The sequence below is a fragment of the Marmota flaviventris genome, chromosome 7, assembly GCF_047511675.1.
Source record: "Marmota flaviventris isolate mMarFla1 chromosome 7, mMarFla1.hap1, whole genome shotgun sequence".
NCBI lineage: Eukaryota > Metazoa > Chordata > Mammalia > Rodentia > Sciuridae > Marmota > Marmota flaviventris.
Window position 1 is genome coordinate 88,761,421 of NC_092504.1, and position 21,050 is coordinate 88,782,470.

The window sequence follows — 21,050 nt, forward strand, 5'->3', positions numbered from 1 at the left end:
GGTGGCAGACACAAGTGCCAGTTCCATTTTGTTCCATGGTCATTATAAATCTAATGTGTATATCTTTATTTCTTTCTTGGGGCCTTCTGATGCCTATTCTTCAACTCTCTCATCTCTGAACTTCAACCTTTGACCTCACCTGACTGATCAGATGGTGTTTCCTAAAATCAATCATGGGTTTCTCTCTGCTGATCAGCAGCTCATTAAACGCCGCCTGATTAAGGTAGTGCTGCTTCTTGCTGGAGTCTCGTTTCTTCTTTACATTCATATATTGCTCTGTGTTTTGCTTTACCATTTATCTCTTGTGGGTGGGGCATGATTGGAGGGTGGCCTTTATCCTAGAACGAAATTATGTTTAGTGAGCTCCATTTGAAATGTATATACAAGTACCAAAATTAAAAGACGTAGCCTGCCTAATTTTTGATTAATTAAAAAAAAACAAACTTAAATTGTAACCAGTAAGAGATGCAGTTTCTAAAGTTCTCTACCTTTGGTAATTTATAAAGTATTACATAGTATACAAGAACCTCATATGCTTAATTTTGTAGATTATGAAAAAATATTTGTCAAACTATAAATGAAGCCATGTATAGTGAATATAACTGATATAGCATTGCCATAGATAGAGTTATATAAGCTCTGAATATAGTGATTGCATAATACTCTTAGAGCTGTGCTGCTGGTTTCTGAGCTACTTTGATTTTAATATTATCTACTCAGCTCATCCAGTGTGAATATTTATTGGCTCCCTGCTGGCAGGTAAATTGCCTACAGGCTCCGTGTTTCTGGTTCTTTTCATTGTGTAAATGTGGATGATACAAATTGTTGAAAAGTGTACAAAGTGTTGAAAAGAAGACTTGGGTGTTCAAATTTGATGGTTATTGTTGGTCTGTTCCCTTCTTCTTTCCAGGGTGACCAAGGTCAGGCAGGGCCTCCAGGACCCCCAGGCCCTCCAGGCCCACGAGGGCCACCTGGGGACACAGGGAAAGATGGCCCCCGTGGAATGCCAGGAGTACCTGTGAGTTGCCTTCTGGATCAGTGTTCTCACAGGTTTTGTTTTGTGTTAAGGGCTGAGAACTCCAAAGGAGCAGGGTAGGGCTGTGGGACCAGGGAGTGAAGTGTGTGGAGGGGTTTGAGGAAAGTGGGATGACAGGAGGGTCCCCGGGGTTTGAAGGGCCCTCCCAGCAACAGTCCACTTTACTACCCAATCCACCTGGAATCCGTGTACACCACAGAGACTTGGAGACAGCAGCTAAACTGGTTTTCAGGTAAGCCTCAAGATGTTCATGACCGGAGATGCCCCATCTTACAAGTATCCTGCCTACCATAGGGTACGTCAACCAATGCGTTGGCTTAGGCGGGAGCTTAGTTGAAAAAATTTAAGTGCTGGATTAATAACATTTCCCAAAGGCTCAATTGCATACACAATAAAGCCCCATACAATGTATGGAAAATAAAGGATGTAAATTAATACTTAATCTCTTATAAATAACTTGATCAAAAAATAATGCCAAAAAGAATAGCACAATTTATGGTTCAAACATCAGTGTTTAATGATCTTAATACCCTAGTTGTCCTTTGTATGTAAAGTTTATTAATAGAAATCATTTAAAAGTGATTTCAATACTTAGTAAGATTAAGCAAGTTTCAATAATGTCAAAGTACAGGCTAGATCAACGATATGGTTTGATAGAGGCAACCCAGCCATGTAAGGAAATATATGGAAAACATTAAAAATGTGAAATTAATATTATGGCTTTAGGACTAGAAATTAAGATTTATTGCCAAATTAAATTTTATTTAATGTATTGCTTTAACTTCAACCATCATTAATTCAAGAGGACCAAAATTTAAAATCAATCTCTAATCATTTTGTGGTTTAATTCCTGCACTAAGAGCAACTGTGTGTGCATATATATATTTTATACAAACACACACATGTTCAGATTCTCAAAAAGAAGAAACCATATTATCAATTTTTGTCATCATAAGAGGTCATGATGATCCAGACTAAATTTTTAATTTCAAAGATGTCCATAAAATTATTTTGAAGAAAAATATCAGTTCTTTTAAGTGTGCTATGTTTAGATTCCTCTATTTAATCTGAAAAATGTACTTGACATTCATGTGCCCAGAAAGTATTGAGGAAAAGAAAGAAAAATTATTGAAATTGTTTTTTAATGTTTACATATTACTAAAATTATCACTTTTTTTTGGAAGGGTGAACCAGGAAAACCAGGAGAACAAGGCTTGATGGCAAGTATCTCGATTTATTTTATTCTATATAAAAATAATGGAAATCCAGGTTATTAAAATCTATGGCCAAGTTTATATGACAAATACATCCATTAAATGAGCAGAAAGTGAAAATTCATAAAAGTTAAAAGCTATATGGTCTATCTGCTGCATGCTAAGGATCTCAACACTTCTACAGAAATTATGCTGGAGAAAAAGAAGATTCCACGTGGGGAAAGTGGCAGAAAGATGCTGCAGAAGGTCAAGGGAGAAGGCAATTGAAGCAGCTCTGTTGTAAGGGAGATAAATTCAAGAGTATGCTGTTTAGTTTAAATAGAAACATGTATTCAAAGGGATCAGGTGTGACGGTGAATTAGGGTAGCAAACCTTGACAGTACTTCAAGGAGTGTTTCTGTTGCTGAAAAGCTCTACACAGAGAGAAACAAAAAGACATTTTTAAAAATCTCTCATTTTAAGACAGGTCATGCAGTGATCTCACATGGACTTGTATGGACACGTGGAACCCAGTTCCTCATGAGTTGTTTATTCTTTGCCAGTAGAAAATTCAGGTCAGCTTGCTGATCCTTGAAGAGTGAAATGCCTTCAGCCACCTCTCCCTGACTCTGTCTTTCAAGCTGCTCTTCTAGCCCACTTTACAGTTTGAACACTATGGGGAAATGCGGTTGATGCTCTAGTTACCCCAATGTCAAAGGACAACAGGTACCCATCCCAGCTGCAGAATGGATAGACCCAGAAACCGCACCAGGAGCTGGCGGGTGATCCTAATAAGCTTGATAGGGTCCAAGCTATATGATGGGTGGCTCATAGTGTACAGGTAATCAGCGTATAAAATTTATTTTAAAAAATCCTTAGCTAGGCCCTTGTAAAACTAATGCACTGGAGAACAACAGTGTGTGGGGAATGGAAGCCAGCATGGGAATGTGGAAGGTCAAAGGCTTCCCCCTCAGAGCTTTCAACAGCACTCTCCCTGGGAGCAACACACCCACTCAGCTGCCTTTGTGAGCAAGAGCTCTGATGAAATGAAAGCACCCTAGGATCAAATCACACCCGCTGCCTGGAAATTCCATTCTTGACCTAAAATATCAAGGTAGATATTTGATACAGATTATTTTTGGTGCCATTATGTATTTTTTTAAAAAAAAGCAAATAAAATGAAAGAAAAAGAAATGAAAAATCACATCTGTCACTAGTGATAACTACATAGAAGTGTAGCATCAACACCTGTGTTATGGAGTCACAGTGTGAAGGATTCTTGCAAGACTATATGATATAAAAATTGGAATTGCTTTAAGCAATTGAATCTATGATTTTTATTCTGGAAAAAATGGTCAAAACATATTTCTCCCATCCATTCTTACATCACAACCTCAAGAGTTTGGATTGTTTCTAGCCTACCCAGAAATTATCATTGGCACTGACTGGCTTTCCTGATACCCAGCCCTGCATCACAATATGCAATATCCTAGAATAAAATGGATATTTCTTAAAAACAATATTCTTATCTTTCTTGAATTATATATGCTCTCAAGGATGTACTACTATATGAATAACAACATAATCCCATTTTTCTACAATTCCTTGTTTCTTGGATTTTTGGTGCTAGGGATAAAACCCAGGTTCCTGTATGCTGAACATGAACCCTACCACTGAAATACACTCAATTCTCAGACAGATATCATTAAATATAAATGTTTAACCCAGCCCTAAATGAACTGTGTTAATATCTTAGGGTACTTAGATTTCCTATTTCAGATAAAAACTTTCTCATTGCAGATACTACTGGTTATTTTTTCTATAAACTTTTTCTTCTCTTTAAATTTTTCAGATTCAGTTCATGTTCTTATTTTTTTAAATGACTCTAAGAAACTTAATTGAAATCAAAATATCCCAAGGAAAGGTGTATGCAGTGATCTTCTAAAGTACATTTAAAAATTACTGCATTTAAAGATAGAAAATCCTTTTTCTTAAGTGAAAGTTCTATAATAGGAAAAGTAGACACATCATAGTGTCCATCTCAATATATTTTCAAAAGTACATGAAACTACGTACAAACCAGATCAATTACTAGAATATCATCATAAGCCCTGCTCTACCTCCCAGTCCCCATCCCAAAGGTAACCACCATTCTGACTTCTGTCGCCATAGATTAGTCTTGCCTGCATTTGAATTATATATTAATTGCATCATACAGTATGTACACAGTTGTGTCTGGCTTCTTTCATTCAACATTATGTTTGTGAGATCATCCACCTCTTTTAATAGCCTTCACAGCTGGTTAAAAAGGGAGGAGGAGGAACCTTCCTGCCTTGACTACCCCGTTAAAACTCCATCACTCAGAGCAGTAGATGAATGAACGTCTGTCTGACCTTGGGCAAGTTACTTAACCTCTCAATTTCTCATCTGTAAAGAAAGGATAATATCCTTTCTGCCTGCTATAAAAGACAAATGCAATAAATTAGAGGAAAGCACTTTAAAATATATAATGAAGAACTATGTGAGCATGTTATTATTATTATCACTCAGTTGTTCTCTCTAGAGTAAATTACAGGTGAACATGCATGGATTTATATAGCAGATGTATCCCTGTAAAGTTTCATATGAATCAGATTTTCAAAAATCACCATATTTTAAATGTGCTGGGAAATTTTACTATTTAAAGCTACCCTATTTAAAGTCTTTTTGTAAAGTAGTATAACCCCCTTATTCCACTTTCCAGCAAATTGAAATTTTATAGTTTATATTTGTTTAACATAAATGTTTCTCTGATTTAAAAATCTCTCATTTTTTAAAAAATCACAATTCTCCTTGTTAACTTGAATAGTACCTGTATATTTTAATTCATCTCATAGAGAAGAGAATACTAGACATATAATTGTAATTTTCATGAGGAGAAAAATTTCTTCAGAAATTTTCTTTCCAATATTTTGAAGTCTGGGTGTGTATACATATATTTGTGTGCACATGTGTTTTAACTAGCAGTCTGATATGGTGAAAAGTACGCCGTACCTGTAATTCTGGACTTGGAACCACTTAGAGATATAGTATGGTCTATGATCTTTTTTACTGATCTATAAAGTGTAGGCAATAATTCCTAATCTATTTATCTCACTAGATTATGGTAAGAAGCAAGTGAAATACTTATATGAAATGTTTTATGAACTACAGAAAATCCATAAAAAGAAGTATTAATGCTAAAACAAATGTCCAGTGATAGAACTCAGCCTGCAGAAAGACTGCTATATGAAATGTAAGGGCTGAGAACGACTCAATAGCTATCAACTTAGTTACAGCATATCACATAGTGTAATTGATAGAGCAGTTTTTTTTTTTTTTTGTCCTGTTTATTCTTGGTGGTGATGGTGATGGTCGTGTTTTATCCATCTTCTCCCATATATCACATCATTAATTTTTCATAACATTTCTCACCCACGAGTTAAAACAAGACAGCATGGTAAATACCACTGCTCCCATCTTGCCCTCATTATGTAAAACCTGCTACACTTGTTGCTTTGTGTCCTAGAGGAATATTTGCTTCCATGAGGGTCTTAAGAGGCACTGGAGGATATTTATAAATTTAAAATATCTCCAATGATGAAATGAGGAAGCTAGAAATAGCCTAAAATTGGGTCTTACAAAACTGTTTATGAGTGTGGCAGGTAGGGAATTAGTTTTCATAATCCAGGATAGATAGTTTATATTGCAAAAATAATCATCTGAAGATTAACGGCATCTATGATACAATAAAAAAGAAAATCTGCAGCTCAAGCAGTTTCACATTTATTTAATCCTGCTGTGCATCTACTCTGTAAATGTGACCTTTGGGTTTTCTGAGAAGTTCAGGATGAGATTTTAAAAAACAGAATCTTGAGCTTAAGTAAATTTGACTCCATCTAAATAAGAACAGACGCACACTATCTTATAAAACCAGACACAAGAATAAAACCAACTGCCGACCAGAGTTGAAAGTGCTCAAATGTGTTCTAGCAAGAGTGATCTTTATCTTCCAGTTCTTCTGGAATGTAAATAGTGGTTAAAATCGTATTTTTGAAGGTATTTTTCCTTTAGATATTCTTACTGTTTCTTTCTTTGACAAATTCAGAAGTTCTCAGAAACATGAAATATAAATGGCATTTTAAAAAATATACCATCTAGGGCTAGGGTTGTGGCTCAGTGGTAGAGCACTTGCCTAGCATGTATGAGGCACTGGGTTCAATCCTCAGCACCACATTAAAATAAATAAATATATATTTACATTATATATATTATATGTATTATATATATATATATTATATACATATATTTTATAAATATTATATATGTATATATTTATACACATTCACACACACCAACTAGTCCCAGTTTGCTGAATATTGTTTTTTAGTTCAAAATATCTATATCCAAGGCTTCATAGATCATATCATTTTCTGAAACTCTTTATTCTTTCCATCTCCCCTTCCACAAATATATGTAATCTACAAAACATATCTGTCATCTCTTTTTGAACTATAAAAATACTCAAATTGTTACTTATTGGACCTTGATGGTATCTGTGAATTCAAAAGTCAGAAAAAAATTTTTCATTAAAGTGAAATTTGGACTAGTGTCTGAAGAACTTATGGATATTCTTTAGTTTCTTTTAGTTTTGCCTATAAACACATTTAATACATTGTTGCCCAAGTGACAACCTGCTTTTTAAAAAATGTTAGTTAATAGCATAAGCATAAATAATTATTTCTGTTTGATTTAAAATAAAAAGTGAAATAACCAACACTTGCTTTAAATATTCAGTTATATATATCACTGTGCACAGATTTGATAAAATTCATCATTTTACTCAGTTGAACTTTGATCTGCCTGCTGTCTTGATCAGCAGATGTCAGACATTGGAGACAACAGCAGACTCTTCCTGATTTGGATCTGGCAGAGAAAGCAAAATCTGAAACCATCAAAGCACAAATAACAAAAATGAAGAAAATCATCTTTGCATAGGCATTAGCCTAGATTTTAATAATGAAATGTGGTTTGGCAAAACTGGGTGTTCAGTTGTGCACCCTGCCTGCTGGGATGTCTTAGCAACCGTCCTAATGCTTTATTATCCTCACTTAATCTGATTGTCCATGAAGTACATATAAATGCCACACTGACAGTGCCCTTCCCGCCTCCTTGGTGCTTTTGTCCCAAGCCTGCAATGCTTTGTTTCCCAAATGAACCGAGAGCAAGTAGACAAGTGATGCCTCCTCCTTCCTGTGCCAGCCCAGCGTCCCTCCCAGTTGCATGGCACAAGGGAGCTCTGTGTCCATTCCTGTGGGCCACAGACATCTCCAGAGGTGCCCAAAGTTGTGATAGTGAAGGAACAGAGGGGAACATTTGCTTTCTTTTGAGGATGGTTCTGTCTTCTAGAAACAAAATCTCAGCTTTGGGGAAGGATGTTCAACCATCATTTAGAAGCATAATCAAATGGCAGAAGTTCAAAAAAAAAAGCCCGAAAGTCTGAGTAAATAACACTGTACTCTTTCCTTGTTGTATCTTTATACTTAATGATCTCTGGGCTGTAAATTTGCTCTATGGTCAACTGTCTTTGCACTGGTTCCAGTCTGTATTAGAACCTATGTTATATTGAACAAATTAAGAAATCTAGACCTTAGATTTCTCATCTAAAGAAAGTGGTGAGACTAAGTGACATGAGTACCCTCCCAGATCTAAAGTCCTGTTATCTTTCTGTGTTTTATTATAAACTACAGATATATGTCCTGTGTGTGTGTGTGTGTGTGTGTGTGTGTGTGTCCTGCAGACAGTTAAGTGCAGCAGTCATGTTAAATTTCAAAGGAATAAAAATTTTAAATCATCTTTGAAACTGTAATCAACTTCTCGAGTTATCATTTCTTTTAACTTTAGAATCCAACCTATTGTAGAAATATTGAAGCAAAATATGTGACTTTTGAGTGAGGATATAATAACGTTATCTAAAGTCTTTGCGTTATATTTACAAATTTAGGACAAATATACACATTTTAGGGCAAGGACAAATGGAAGTCCTCCTGTAAGATTTGTAAATATCACAAAGTTACAAACCCAGCTAATAAACTGTTAAGTGATATATGTTCTATCTTCTAACCTGTATAAACACGTTTTCATAATGACATGGAATGACATGGAAATTTGCCCTCCTTAAAATTCATGGAATGGCATGGAAAATTTGCCCTCCTTAAAATTCAAAGTCGGAGTGTGGTGACTTGGAAAGAGTTGTGTGACAAGCTCCTAGTCCCTGGCCCGCTTCCTTTTTTCTCCCACCCCTTTCAAACTATAAGACTCAGACTCTTGGATGCTCAGGGGACCAAATTTCATGCACACCCCTCAAAATACCCACCTTTTTGCCCCCTCTTCCAATTCATTGTTGTGCACACCAAAGGTGTGGTTCACCTTCAGAATAATAGACCTGGGAAAGAGGCAACTCATTGTGTTTGAAGTCATTGGAGCAGAAAATTCCAGGGTCTTTAATACCCAAAGCATCATTTAAGGTTGAGGTGATAAGGAATACAGGTGGGCATGCCCCCACCAACTCAAAGATTCCTAACCTCAGGAGAAACACAACCAGAGAAGAGCTCTCTAAATCACAGGTCCCAAAACAGGAGCTTTCTTAATTGGGTCTAAGGGGAGTCCAAGAGTCCCTTAACTGAATGGAGCTTTAAAAAAGTAGATCTGCTGTTGTCACCTCCTTTGAGAAAACTTCACATGTACACATATACATGCACCCTTTTCCAAACGAAGTAAGAAATTGTCATCTTCCCTCATACCCAGCATCTCACAACATTTGTCACATCTTATTGTAGGTGTGGGTACTTCCTATGTTGGGTAAACTGAATGAATAACAAATCAATAAATCATATACTAATATAAATAAATCAGCTTCTTAGATGTCATTTCACCCCAGAGGTGGGGCTAAGCAAGATAAATCTAACAGAATTACTATAAATTGCCTTTTCTTCTGCACCTTCTTACAGTCTTTTAAGTATTATAGATTAGAATATATTTGGAGTATATACATGGGCTCATGAATATGGATAGTGTAACCAAAAGACTGATTTTCATGAGGACAGTGGAAAAGTAATTGCACTAATTTCTAGTCACACTAGGTAGCTAGTTTCAAATCGGACACAGCAGCAGATTCAGAGGAAATCTTAGAAATCACCTAAAACACAGCACCAGAAGTAACTTGGCTGGGGTCACAAGGTGAATAGTGGCAGAAGTATGCTGAAATCCAGCTGATTGCAGTTTTTATGTGTTTTAGTCTAAATCCACACTGTCCAATACAGTATCTACTAGTGTATGTAACAGTTTTAATTTCAACTAATTTATATTAAGTAAGATTAAAATTTCACTTTCTAAAAATTGCAAGTAACCACATTTCAATAGCCATGAGGCGAGTGGCTTCCCTATTGGGTTGAGCAATATAGACTGTTTCCATAATTGCAAAACTTTCTATTAGACAACACTGATCTATCTAGATAGAAAACAGATCTTAGTAACATATGACTATTTATTATAGTCTTAAATTTAAGACCTTCTGTGGATCATGGAATATTTAAATTCTAGGAACCAGTGTTTCTAAACGTTGCTGATTTAAAATAGGAAAAGCACTTAATACTTTACCCAGTAGAAATATTTTTTGCTGAGTGTAGTATGGGGTGATAGGCCTTTATGAACCATAAATCTCTTTCCTTTATGATACGCAAGGGAAGTGTGTGTAATCGTGGAGGGCAGAGGAGCCTGTTAATTTTTCTTTCTTTTTGGGTCATTTCCATTTGGGGTTCAGCACTAAGAAACAATTTATTAAATATGTAGAAGGAATGAGTGAGCTAATTTCAGCTGTGGATATCTGGTGAAAGGTGATATAGAGTCTCTTGTTTTGGAACCTGATCAGAACATAGATTCTCGAATACCTAGATCTGTCTTTCATCGGCAAGTGGTACTTAATATTTAGTCTTGGGTTCTGGTTTTGTCAAGCAGTGAGAAAAATGTATTACCTCTTTAATTTCCTGAGTTTTAAGAGACCTCCCTTAAAAAGGTCATAGCCTCATGATTTTGAGAAATACCAATAAATGAATCATCCCTGTTTAGTATTTCCCCCCTCCCCAGGAGAATGAGCCCATGAGATACAGAGTCAGAAAAAAAATTGCTACTTTTGAAAAAGAATTAGTCCATTAGAATTTTTTTCATCAAATGTTCATGAATAGATGTAGTGCTAGCTCTTATTAATGAGCTCCAGATTTTAGGCAAATTTTTTTTCAAAGAAATTATGGAGCCATCTTATTGAAATAAAAGTCTCAGATGCTTAAACAAACAATTGCCTCAAAACCAGGAGCTCTTTCCAGTGTCATGCCAGGTAGCAGGATGACAGTTTGGTAAAATAATTGTAGATATCTAAAACAGGATTTTATAATTTTTACATTCATTCATGCATTGTTTTAGTTTTGCCAACAATAATTTTTGTTGAGTACTAACCTACAATTCTGAAGATGTAAAATCTACTAGCCTTGGGTGAACTGAAGAAGGCTCACAAGATGTGTGAGCTATGACCATAATCCATGTAAGAATGAGTAAGAACTTCAAATGAAGACTAACCAGGGGAGGATATGGGCTACTTGGGAAAATATAAATGATAAATATAAATGGAGATATGGTCCATGAGGAATTGATCCAAGAGGTGTAGCTACCCCATCTCAGCACTGCCTTCACTCTTGTTTACGCTGTGTTCCTCCACAGACTGTTCAATTAAATCATTGGCCTTCACAATGAAAACATTTCAGCACAGTCTCTTATATTCTAAACATTCCCAATAGTTTCTGGTTTGGCATCTCCACACACTTCAGCTATGAAATCCAATCTTGTAAAACATCTCTTGAATTCCACTCCAGACAGACATATAATAGTGGCTAGAGTTTATGTTTCTTAACCTTCCCACATCAAACATCCAAGTAGAATATAGAATTTTATGTAAGTACATCTTAAATGGTTGCTTCTTAAATCAGACAAGTTTCCATTATTTGTTTCAAATTTCCTCTTAACTTTTTATAAACCAAGTTTATGTATTTTGTGATCTTATGAGGCATTTGACCAGGTTAATATCTTCAAAAAGTTGTAATTAAAATCTGTTACACAAAATCCTTGAGAAAATCTGGTACTGATGTTTTATGGCTCTGTAAGTTAGATTATGCATGCTATCATTATTCCCAATGGAACCAGACTTTAAAAAGCATTTTCTTCATTATGTCTCACTTTTATTAAATCATGGAAAAATTCTTAACTCAAAAAGGAATTAATTTTAAATGGATTAATAGTGTAGGCTTTTTTAATTCTCCCCATTACCAATGGAACACCTCTTTTTTGTTCCCTGTGTTTTTTATTACAGAAGCTGATTGTATATTCTTATATACAGCAATGACCAGCAGCTTTCAGAGCTTCAAATTTTACTGTTAGCCATCAGGGACAGAACAGGAACTGTGTCCGCCCCCTACATCATTTCCTAATAGCAGGCAACCAGAACTTGCCTTAAAACATCTCCCAAGAGGCTTCCTAAAGCACATCATTTAGAAACTTTGCATCCTGTTTAAGTAATTAATACCTCAATCAAATCTATGCTAACTTCACTAGTGTCAGAAAAAATCATTAATTTTTTTCCATTCCATGATCTATCAAGCAAAAACCTTTTTTAAAATATATGTGAACTGGAAAGTACAGCCAATGCATAATGGTTGTAGAATCATCAATTTCTTAACTGCCTGCTTTGAAGATTAACTTGGATTGATAATTCCAGCTACTGTTTGCATGATGACTCTCAGAGGTTCATTAGAGATCATAGACTGATATACACAACACTCTCAGTGTTTATGATACCATGCAATGAGAATGATCTTTGCTTTGCTGTTTGATTGTAGAAGCCAGAATTGAGTTCTTCCACCCACTCTTACACTTAGAAGTAAATCTGGAGGCTATTGTAATAAACCAGTAGCATTTAGAATAATTCAGGTAAACAAAAGGGTAAGAAGCCTTGCCATTCATATCTTGAGACACTATTGTCTATATTTATAAGAAAAAAATCTTGACTGACTTTATTCCTTATTCTATCATTTTTATCACCCTCCAAGTAAATCCTGTTGTGCTCATAAGCCCTTATAAGGCCATGCAAATACAATCTCCCTTCCCTCTCCATATCTAATTTACTGGTAACTTCCAGGGTGTTCATTGAATCCACTTCTCATGTTCCCAGCTCTTGGCTCTTGCATTTGCTGTCCCCTTGCCTGGAGCATCCTTCCCCTTCTACATTCATGTGGTCTGCCTGACCTCTCTCACAGCTGTCTGCTCAGGAGTCACTTTGTCACTGTGGTCTTCACCAACCCTCCATTTAAAATACTTCCCATTCCCTTCCCTGTCTTTGCTTTAGCACTTAACCCCCTGATTCAATTTGTTTTCATCTATTATTGTCTTTCTCCCTTCACTAGAACATGAAGTCCAGGAAGGCATGAGTTTTGTCTTATGTAGTTGACATTGGCTTTCCAGTGCCTAGAGCATTGCCTGGCAGTCAGTGGGTACTCACAAACTGTTAAGTGAATGAATAAATGAATGAACACCATAGGATTCACTGAGCAATTAATATATGCCACTTACTATGCATAATAAAAGGTGTTTGGGGTAAAGAAAGAAGTAACCAAACAATTACAATAATGTTGTCAAGTTCTATGAAAAGGCCCTAACATAGGGATGCTTTGGAGAACAAAAGAAGGGAACTGAACCCCACAGGCAGGGGCACTGAGCTCTGATTTATAGATGGTTGCAGGAGAGAGGAACAGAGAGAAACCCCTTATTGCAACAGGCAGCCAGAGGTGTTGGAAGCATGGCTTATGGGATGATGTACAACTATTACCAAAAGCCATCAAAGGATGTTTAAGCAGAAATATGGAACCATTAGCATTCTAGAAAGCTCACTCAGACAGCAGTGTGCAGAAAGACTGAAGGAGGCTAAAAGTAGAGTGGCCATTAGATGGCTGTCACATTAGCTAGGTGAAAGAGAGATGAGGGCTCCAACAAGGGCACAGCAGTGCAGCTGGAGAAGAGGACTGGACCAAAGAGAGAGTCTTATGTATCCGAGGGGCTCAGAGCAGGAGTAAAGAATCACTCTCAGGCCAGAGTTAACTGATATTGGGGAAGATGATCACCAACGTGGGGACTATCGTATTTCTTTAACTTACTTGCTCACCATGTGCTGAAAATTGTACATAATATTCAGAAATGGAATCTAGCAAAGGAAGGGGAAACAGGAAGGAAAATCAAGTGCGCTGTATAATTCCTTACTAGTTTACAAGTTTCTATCTGAACTTTGGCCCATTTTTCTGTGGTCTTTTATGGAAGATTGTGGAAACTCTGGTGTAAAGATCTACATGGCGTTGGTAATTCATACTTAGAATTTTTCAGTGTCTCATTTGATTTTCATCTTTTGAGTAGAATTATGTTCATAATTATGTGCATAATTCTTCAATGCAAAGTTTAAGCATTTTATATCAACCAGAAACTATAGTGAGATGAGTATATTTTAAGATTCAAATTATAGTGGGAATTTTTGGAGTTAAAGAAATATAGCTTAATAGGTTAAGATTCTATGTGTTGCATAATTTCTAAACTTGAAACATAGAAACTATCTGGAAAAATAAAAATTTTATTTTGAGTATTTCCACCTTATTTGGTTGTGTGCAAAGTATATGCAAATTTCAAATTTGCCTGTCAAGAAAATGTCTAAGAAAGGAGCACTTCATTGATTAATAAAAATGGACCAAGAAGATTATAGCCCTACTTTGGAAAACTACTTGATCCAAACTTGTTGAGTTATGGGGATAATAATAATGGACTTACTTTAGAAATCTTAAACCACTAGAATTTTAATTTTCAGAATAATAAGAAGCATTAGTTTCACTAGTAAATAATGAATTGATGACTTACTTCATTCAGCTATTGTGCAGGCTGAAAGTATAAATAAATTCAGAAAGATTAGGTCAATTAATGAATGAATCTATGGTATTTGTCCATTGCTTTATTTGTACCAGAAGCCACAAGACTAATCAAACGTAGACATCTTAACCAACTGGCAACATACTCTAATTTCAAAATAAATGTTAAGCAGGGAAATCTTATTTTGTAAGTTTAAATTTAATTATTACAACATTAGAGGTACATAGTAGTAGTATTCATCCAAGGATACTAAAAACGCATGTAAAATATTGCTCATTAAAATAACTGGGGTGTGTACGTTTGTGTGTATACTTACAAATGTATATCTTTGCCTTACGTCCAACTCTATTCCCAGTTTCCTCTTGGAAATGGATTATATTCTCCTTGGCTAGATAGCATTTTTTTTTACTAATGTGTTCAAAAGCTGAGAATGTATTCTTGGCAGCAGAATTATGACTATAAGACATGTATTCACAATTCAAAATTAATGTTAAATATTAAAAACTGCTTTTATTTTTCTAGTTTACCAAAAATAACACTAATTTCCTAAAAGTGAAGGGAACAATAATGCTTTCTTTACAATTATCCATGAATATTGCATTAAAATAGAGAACTAATATAATTTTATGGATTTCAGAGCTATGATCAGTTTTTCTAAATCTCTGATTTAATGTGACCATAAGCATAAACCAAAATAGAAAATACCAGATATGTTGGCCTCTAGTTAAAATATTTGATGTAAAATTTTCTCTTATTTTCATTTTAAATAGTCTGTTCCAGGGTTATATATCCATGTAATGAAATATCCAGTTTTAGGGAATAATATTTTTTCAAGTGGCAAAGTTAGGTTTACAATGGGAAAGAAACCTTTTGTGAATTGAACCTACACATTTTCAGTCTAAACATTGCATTAATGTGCTCCTTGTTATATGATTTCCTTTCTAACATCAACATTTTAAGACATGAAATGCTCTAGAGACACTTGAGAAAATGGAATCCTAGACAATGATAAGACCCACGGCTTGTCTTCATTCTCAGATCTCCTATCACCACAACCTCTAAACTCTGCCTTTTACTCAGCATTAACATTTACTTCCCAAACAATTTACCCAAGTGAGGAAATGATTAAACATGTTTATGTGCTAAGGAGAAGGAACTGGTGGAGAAGGGGAGGCTCTGATACGGATGTAGGGGTAATTGATGGAAACAGATCCCTGAGGACAGAGGCCAAGGATGGATTCCAGAGCCTACCAAATGAATTGGCCTTGCATGGGAGGTGGGAATCTTCTTTCTCTGATACCGGAGAAGGGTCCATGTGGATTGGGGTTGATGAGAGACATGATGTCGAGGGAATTTACACCTGAAGTCTCTTATTTTCTCTGCAAACCTGAAACAGAGAATTTTAAATAGAAGAATTAGAATGGGTAGGGAGAGTGACCACAGATATGTAGATAGCAAGCTCATTAAAATTTTGGTGGGTTGGTTGAGGATATCAATAGGAATATATAAAAATGGTAGTAAATGGTGAACTTTCAATAACCTAAAGCTGATTATATGAGGAAATTATTAGTCTTACTTGTAGGATTACAAAAGATCCATGAGGAACAGTTTCACCAATGTTCCTGAACATTGTGTATTTTTAATTTTAAACAATGATGCATGACTAGTTCTTCCTCTAATGACGACCCTAGTGTTTTATTTAATGTAACTGAGTATGAATCTAAGATCCTAATTAATGGAAATGTCACACATTGAAATTAAGATTGCCATTAATTAAAGTGTATTGAGCAAAAGAGATTTTACATGAAATGATAATGTCTATAACTTCACTAAACCATACAAAAAAGTAAATATATTTTTGAAAGGATTAGAAGTATTTAATATTTTAATTTTAAAATAGAACAAAAAGTCAGAAATGTAGCTATATGTCCTTGTGTTCCTTTCCACTCTCCCAAAGCCATGCCTTGCTCTAAATAAAGCCAACAGAATCCCAACACTGACTTTGTGGTTTTTAAACTGCTAAATCTCAAAACTGTCACATTTACATTTTCTGTGTAAATGTTCTCATTCATCTCACTAAACATTGTATCCCCCAACTCCCATTATAGACTAAGCAACAGTTGGCAGCATCTTTTGTTCCCTTTTCAGGTACAAACTGAGTGCCACAGTTGACCTTGGCCACCCCTAGTTTGTAAACAAGTTTTTGTGCAGGTCAATTGACCACATTTTCTCTGAGAAAGAATAGAACAAATCTTTGTAAGCTATTTAATTATTTCCTTTGCAAATCTGCTTACTGAAGTTTTGCAGATGCAGAATTCACATAATGTCTGTTAGTTGGGGAAGGGCATTGCATTGTAACAGCTTCTAGCAAAAATACCTGCAGCCCCTCTAAATGAGATTGATATGATAGATCTGCAAGTATTTGAAGAAACAGAGGCACTGGAACAGCAAATGTTCTTTTTTTTTTTTTTTTTTTTTTTCTCCCTGGAGAAACAATCAGAACCCTATTGCATATGCTGAATGTTCTTCAAAAAAGAATAAAATGGGAAAAAACACCCATCTGTACTTCCAACTGAAAATTTTCCTTGAGCATCACTGTATTTCAGTAGAGCAAAGAGAACCTACAGATTAGGACAGATTTAATTAGTCATCTAAGCTTGAATGGCTATAGTGTTATGTTGATTAAATTATATTTCTTTTTCAGGGTCCTCTGGGGCCTCCAGGACAAAAGGTAGAGTATCTAACAATGCTGTGGAAGTAATTATACTCCCATCGCCTAATGGCTTGCAAGAGAGGTGGGCAGAATTAGCTACTGTAAGCCATGCTGAAGCAGTCTGGTTTGTACATTCTGCTTTCTAAAAATAATTCATACAGAGTAGCATTAGATTTCTAATCAACTCCATTGTAGAAAATTCTGAAAATCCACAGCAGACCTTGTTAAGCTGTCTGCTGAGAGTGTCGGTTATTGAATTTTTAATTCAAATACTGTTTAAACAATGTGACAAAACTTAAAATGCAAAAGATCGAATGACATTGCAAATTGAATGCATGGTCTTGCTCAAATATGTAATAACCAAAGGGCCACAGAACTGCCCAGGACGAAAAATGTGTTTGTTGCTGCATTTCAGGGGTCCACTAAGTGTCCTCCTTTGCCAAGGTAACTGAAAAGTGACTTCCTGATTGTCATTTCAGTGTTATCCACAGTCATCCAAATTGACCATTACATTCTCCTGGGGGAGAATCTAGGGTTTCTAAAATTACACCAATACCACAGAGGTAAATATGTCACTAGCAGGAAGAAGGCTCTTTGCAAACAAAATAGAAGGAAGTCCCCCATTCCCCACTAACCTCCCCTCCTGCAGGGGGGAAAAAGGGATAGTTAACCTGCAGAAAACTAAAGAAAACAATTTTATTATAACAGGTGGAAAAGTGATTATTCTTTATCTTTGGAATCCATCAAAGATAGAGACTTTTTATCCCCCAAGCACTGGGCATGTGGCATCTGTTGAAACATAATCCTACAAACCAAGTAAAAGCCAATGAGTTGTGAGACAACTTGTGTATAGGAACACTTTGTCCCTCTCAATAATGTCTCTATTAAGCATGGTGTGAAATTGTAAAGCTATCCTAATCCACATTCGACTAGGATAAAATTACTGCTTCAGCCTTCGGGAAGTACTTTAATGACCCACCCCATATAATCATTGAATGAACCAAGGAATTTACCATCTTAATTTGTTTTGCATATAATTACTTTTTGGGGGGAAAGGGTAGACTGATTTTTAGAACAGATTTTGGTTGGTCATTACTATTAAAAAAATTTCCCATTATTATTAAAGAAATTTAATATATATCTACAAAGAAGAAAATCTGTTTTCTAGTTCTAGACAAAGAATAAGCACATTGTATTTTAAAATGATTTCTCCAGAGCCTAAAAGGGAGGTGTAAGGGAAGGAAATGACATCACTGTTTGCTAATGCTTCTGTGTCCACTTAAATGACTTAGATTTTCTTGAGTCAAATTAGCTTTCCTACTCTCAGTGCACCCCATCTATGCCCAACCATCCATACTCACCCAAGTATGTATGTATGCACTTGCACGCACACATATCTTAAAATGTTTTGTGCAGAAGGTATTTTTTTTTCCTGATCAGTGTATAACATTTATGATATTTTTTGAGTCCACTCTGAAGACATTCAAATTTGGGTGGCATAAACATACTACCTGAGAGTCCAGGGGGAAAATACTCCAAAGACAAAAATCTTGAGTTTACAACATGGGTCCTTTATTTAGGTGTAGGACAAACAGTTGTTATTTTAGTATATTTTTATGTTATTTACACTCTTGAAATTCAAGAATTACTGCTAGTGTAAGGCTTTTTCCAGATGGAACAAAGGCTATTTATTTCTTAACAACAAAATTTAAAGCCATATAACTTTCTGATAGATATGGATCTCAATTTATGACATGAAATTCTTTAAAATCATATTAGGGTTAAGTGGATATTTGGAAACAAGTTTAAATTTTAACTTGAGTTTTTGAGAAAGCTTGAAGACTACCTATGTTATATATTTTCAGATAGTGAATAAGATCTGAAAAAAACATAATCTTATAATTTTTTGCACATAAATTCTGTGATGTTTTACCAAGGTAAAGTTATGACTGACATAACTAACACAATATAAATTTAGAATTGAAATATTGTGTGATTATGCAATTTAATTTAATTATGAATCTCCTTAGGGTTCCATTGGAGCACCTGGAATCCCAGGAATGAATGGACAAAAGGTGAGTTCCTTTGAATATATAATTTCTTTTATAATTTGGAGAGCATTCAAATCACAAAATTATTCTAGTGAATGAGTTAACAATAAGTTTTTGTGCTTATACAAGTACTACATGTACTTCTGAAGTATGGAAAAGTATGGTACAAATGATCAAATCTGTGTCATTTTGAAAAAGGCACTAGTCAGAAACTGAAAAATTTCCATTGTAAGTATTTTGAATGCCAGTTTGATCAGTTATATGTATGATACAGCTATATCTTTTTCATAAATATAAATGGCTTAGGGAAATGCCAAATTTAACATTTTTCTTGAAGAACAAAATGCACTCTAGTTTATTCTAGTCATGGTTAAACTAGGTACTGTTTCTGGGTTAACAAAAGTTATTTTTACAGAGGGAACCTATAAAACCTTCTGAATCCAGAAGCAAGCTTTTTTAATTGTTGAACAGAATGAGGGTTAAATACGCTTGCCATACTCATATTAATACTTTTGTGGTACTGTTAATAGCGAGGGAGAATAATAAAGTAAAACCAGAACTTCACAACTCCACATACCCATATTTCCATGCCTCAGTGTATTTATTCCTTCCACATACTTACCGGTGGACAAAGCATCTAGCGTAATCCCGTGGATAAGTCTGACATTCTGTGTTCCCCAACAGTCCTGACTGGCTCTGCAATCTGGAACCTCTACAGAGACCAGGAAAGCCATTGTGAGAGCTGACAAAGCCCATGGCTGGGCTAGTCTACCAGAAGGCAGGATGCAGAGTTAGGGACTTTCCTGTCCCCCTCAGAGATCTGAGCCTAGGCTTTAGAAATCCTGTGACTCATCTGCTTGTATTCCCAGAATATTTTAAATCCATGTGCCCTGGACCAAACTCTGAAATTATAAGGAGGCCAGCCTTTGCAGAGAGACTAAGATGCCTCATAGTCCTTTCCATCTTTTCTCCATCTTGGCTTCTCTATCAGAACTTGCAAAGTGGCTAAAAGCATGAGTGTGCTACTTAGAGGTAATGTGAATTTGACCAAGTCCTTAAAGTTTCTGGCCTCAGTTTCTCCTCTGGAAGAGAGAGACAGTAGCAGATCCTTCCCAATAAGGTCAATGTAAGGAACAGACATGAAGCCCTTACATTAGTGTTTGCTATTACTAGTAAAATTTCCCTTCATTTTATTTTAGTGAAATTCTGGAAATTTGATGAATCTATGTTTAGTAAAGACTCTCTTTCGGAATTACTCGCCTCTCAAGTGAAATTAATGTTCTTGACCCAGGCTTATGGCACCCTTAGGCCATAAACCAAGCATGCAGCATTCATTCAAGGCTAGCTAACCATGCCGCAGCTCCATTTTCCACTTTGTAAAATGCACGTCCCTTTGCTTCACAAATTCTGGTAAGGACAGAAGATTAACTTTCTGGGTGGAGCATTGCAGGTCATGGAGGGAAACATAAACACAATTCGTAAGTTTGTCCTTTTTAGGATCAATTGAAAAATTATATAACTCGAAATGTTTTTTAACATTGGTGAAACCCAAAACTTGTGTGCCTATGGTTAATGTTTTGCTTTGTCTTCTTTGTTTCTTTTTCTTTTTCCCACAATCATGAAAATTTATAGAAACCTTTAACCTGAAACAAAACAACTTTAAAGCTGTCACATGGATTCTTTTGAAGACTGCGTATTCTTTATTTTTGCAAGGAAATATGCAATTTCCTTAGCAAGAGAAAGGAATGTGACATTTTCTTGTCCTAGTCACCAAGTTTAAATTATATTTCAAGGAACGAGACAGTTAATATTTGCAGTTTTATGTTTTGTTATACATCCTTGTGGCATTTGCAATGTGTTTTCTCTAAAACCTAGAGAAACCAAATGTTTTCACACTTTTATGAAGGTCTCAGCAAAATGTAGTTTGAGTTTGTTTTTTCTGCTTCATCAATCTAGACACAAAACTCTGTATATGGAACTTCTGTTCATCCTCCTTATTATTTAACAGTGGAATAGCTGTTATGTTGTCT

The 21,050-nt window shown here is 35.5% G+C and overlaps 1 protein-coding gene across 1 annotated transcript in view; it reads left to right on the plus strand.

Annotated features, from left to right (window-relative positions):
• The window catches only part of Col25a1 (collagen type XXV alpha 1 chain), a 460,559-nt gene that overhangs the window by 337,663 nt on the left and 101,846 nt on the right, over positions 1–21,050 (plus strand). The window contains exons 8-12 of the mRNA XM_071614023.1: positions 152–223; positions 911–1,018; positions 2,221–2,256; positions 16,961–16,987; positions 19,000–19,044. Coding sequence (XP_071470124.1) covers positions 152–223; positions 911–1,018; positions 2,221–2,256; positions 16,961–16,987; positions 19,000–19,044 — 288 coding nt within the window. The remainder of the gene's footprint in view (positions 1–151; positions 224–910; positions 1,019–2,220; positions 2,257–16,960; positions 16,988–18,999; positions 19,045–21,050) is intronic.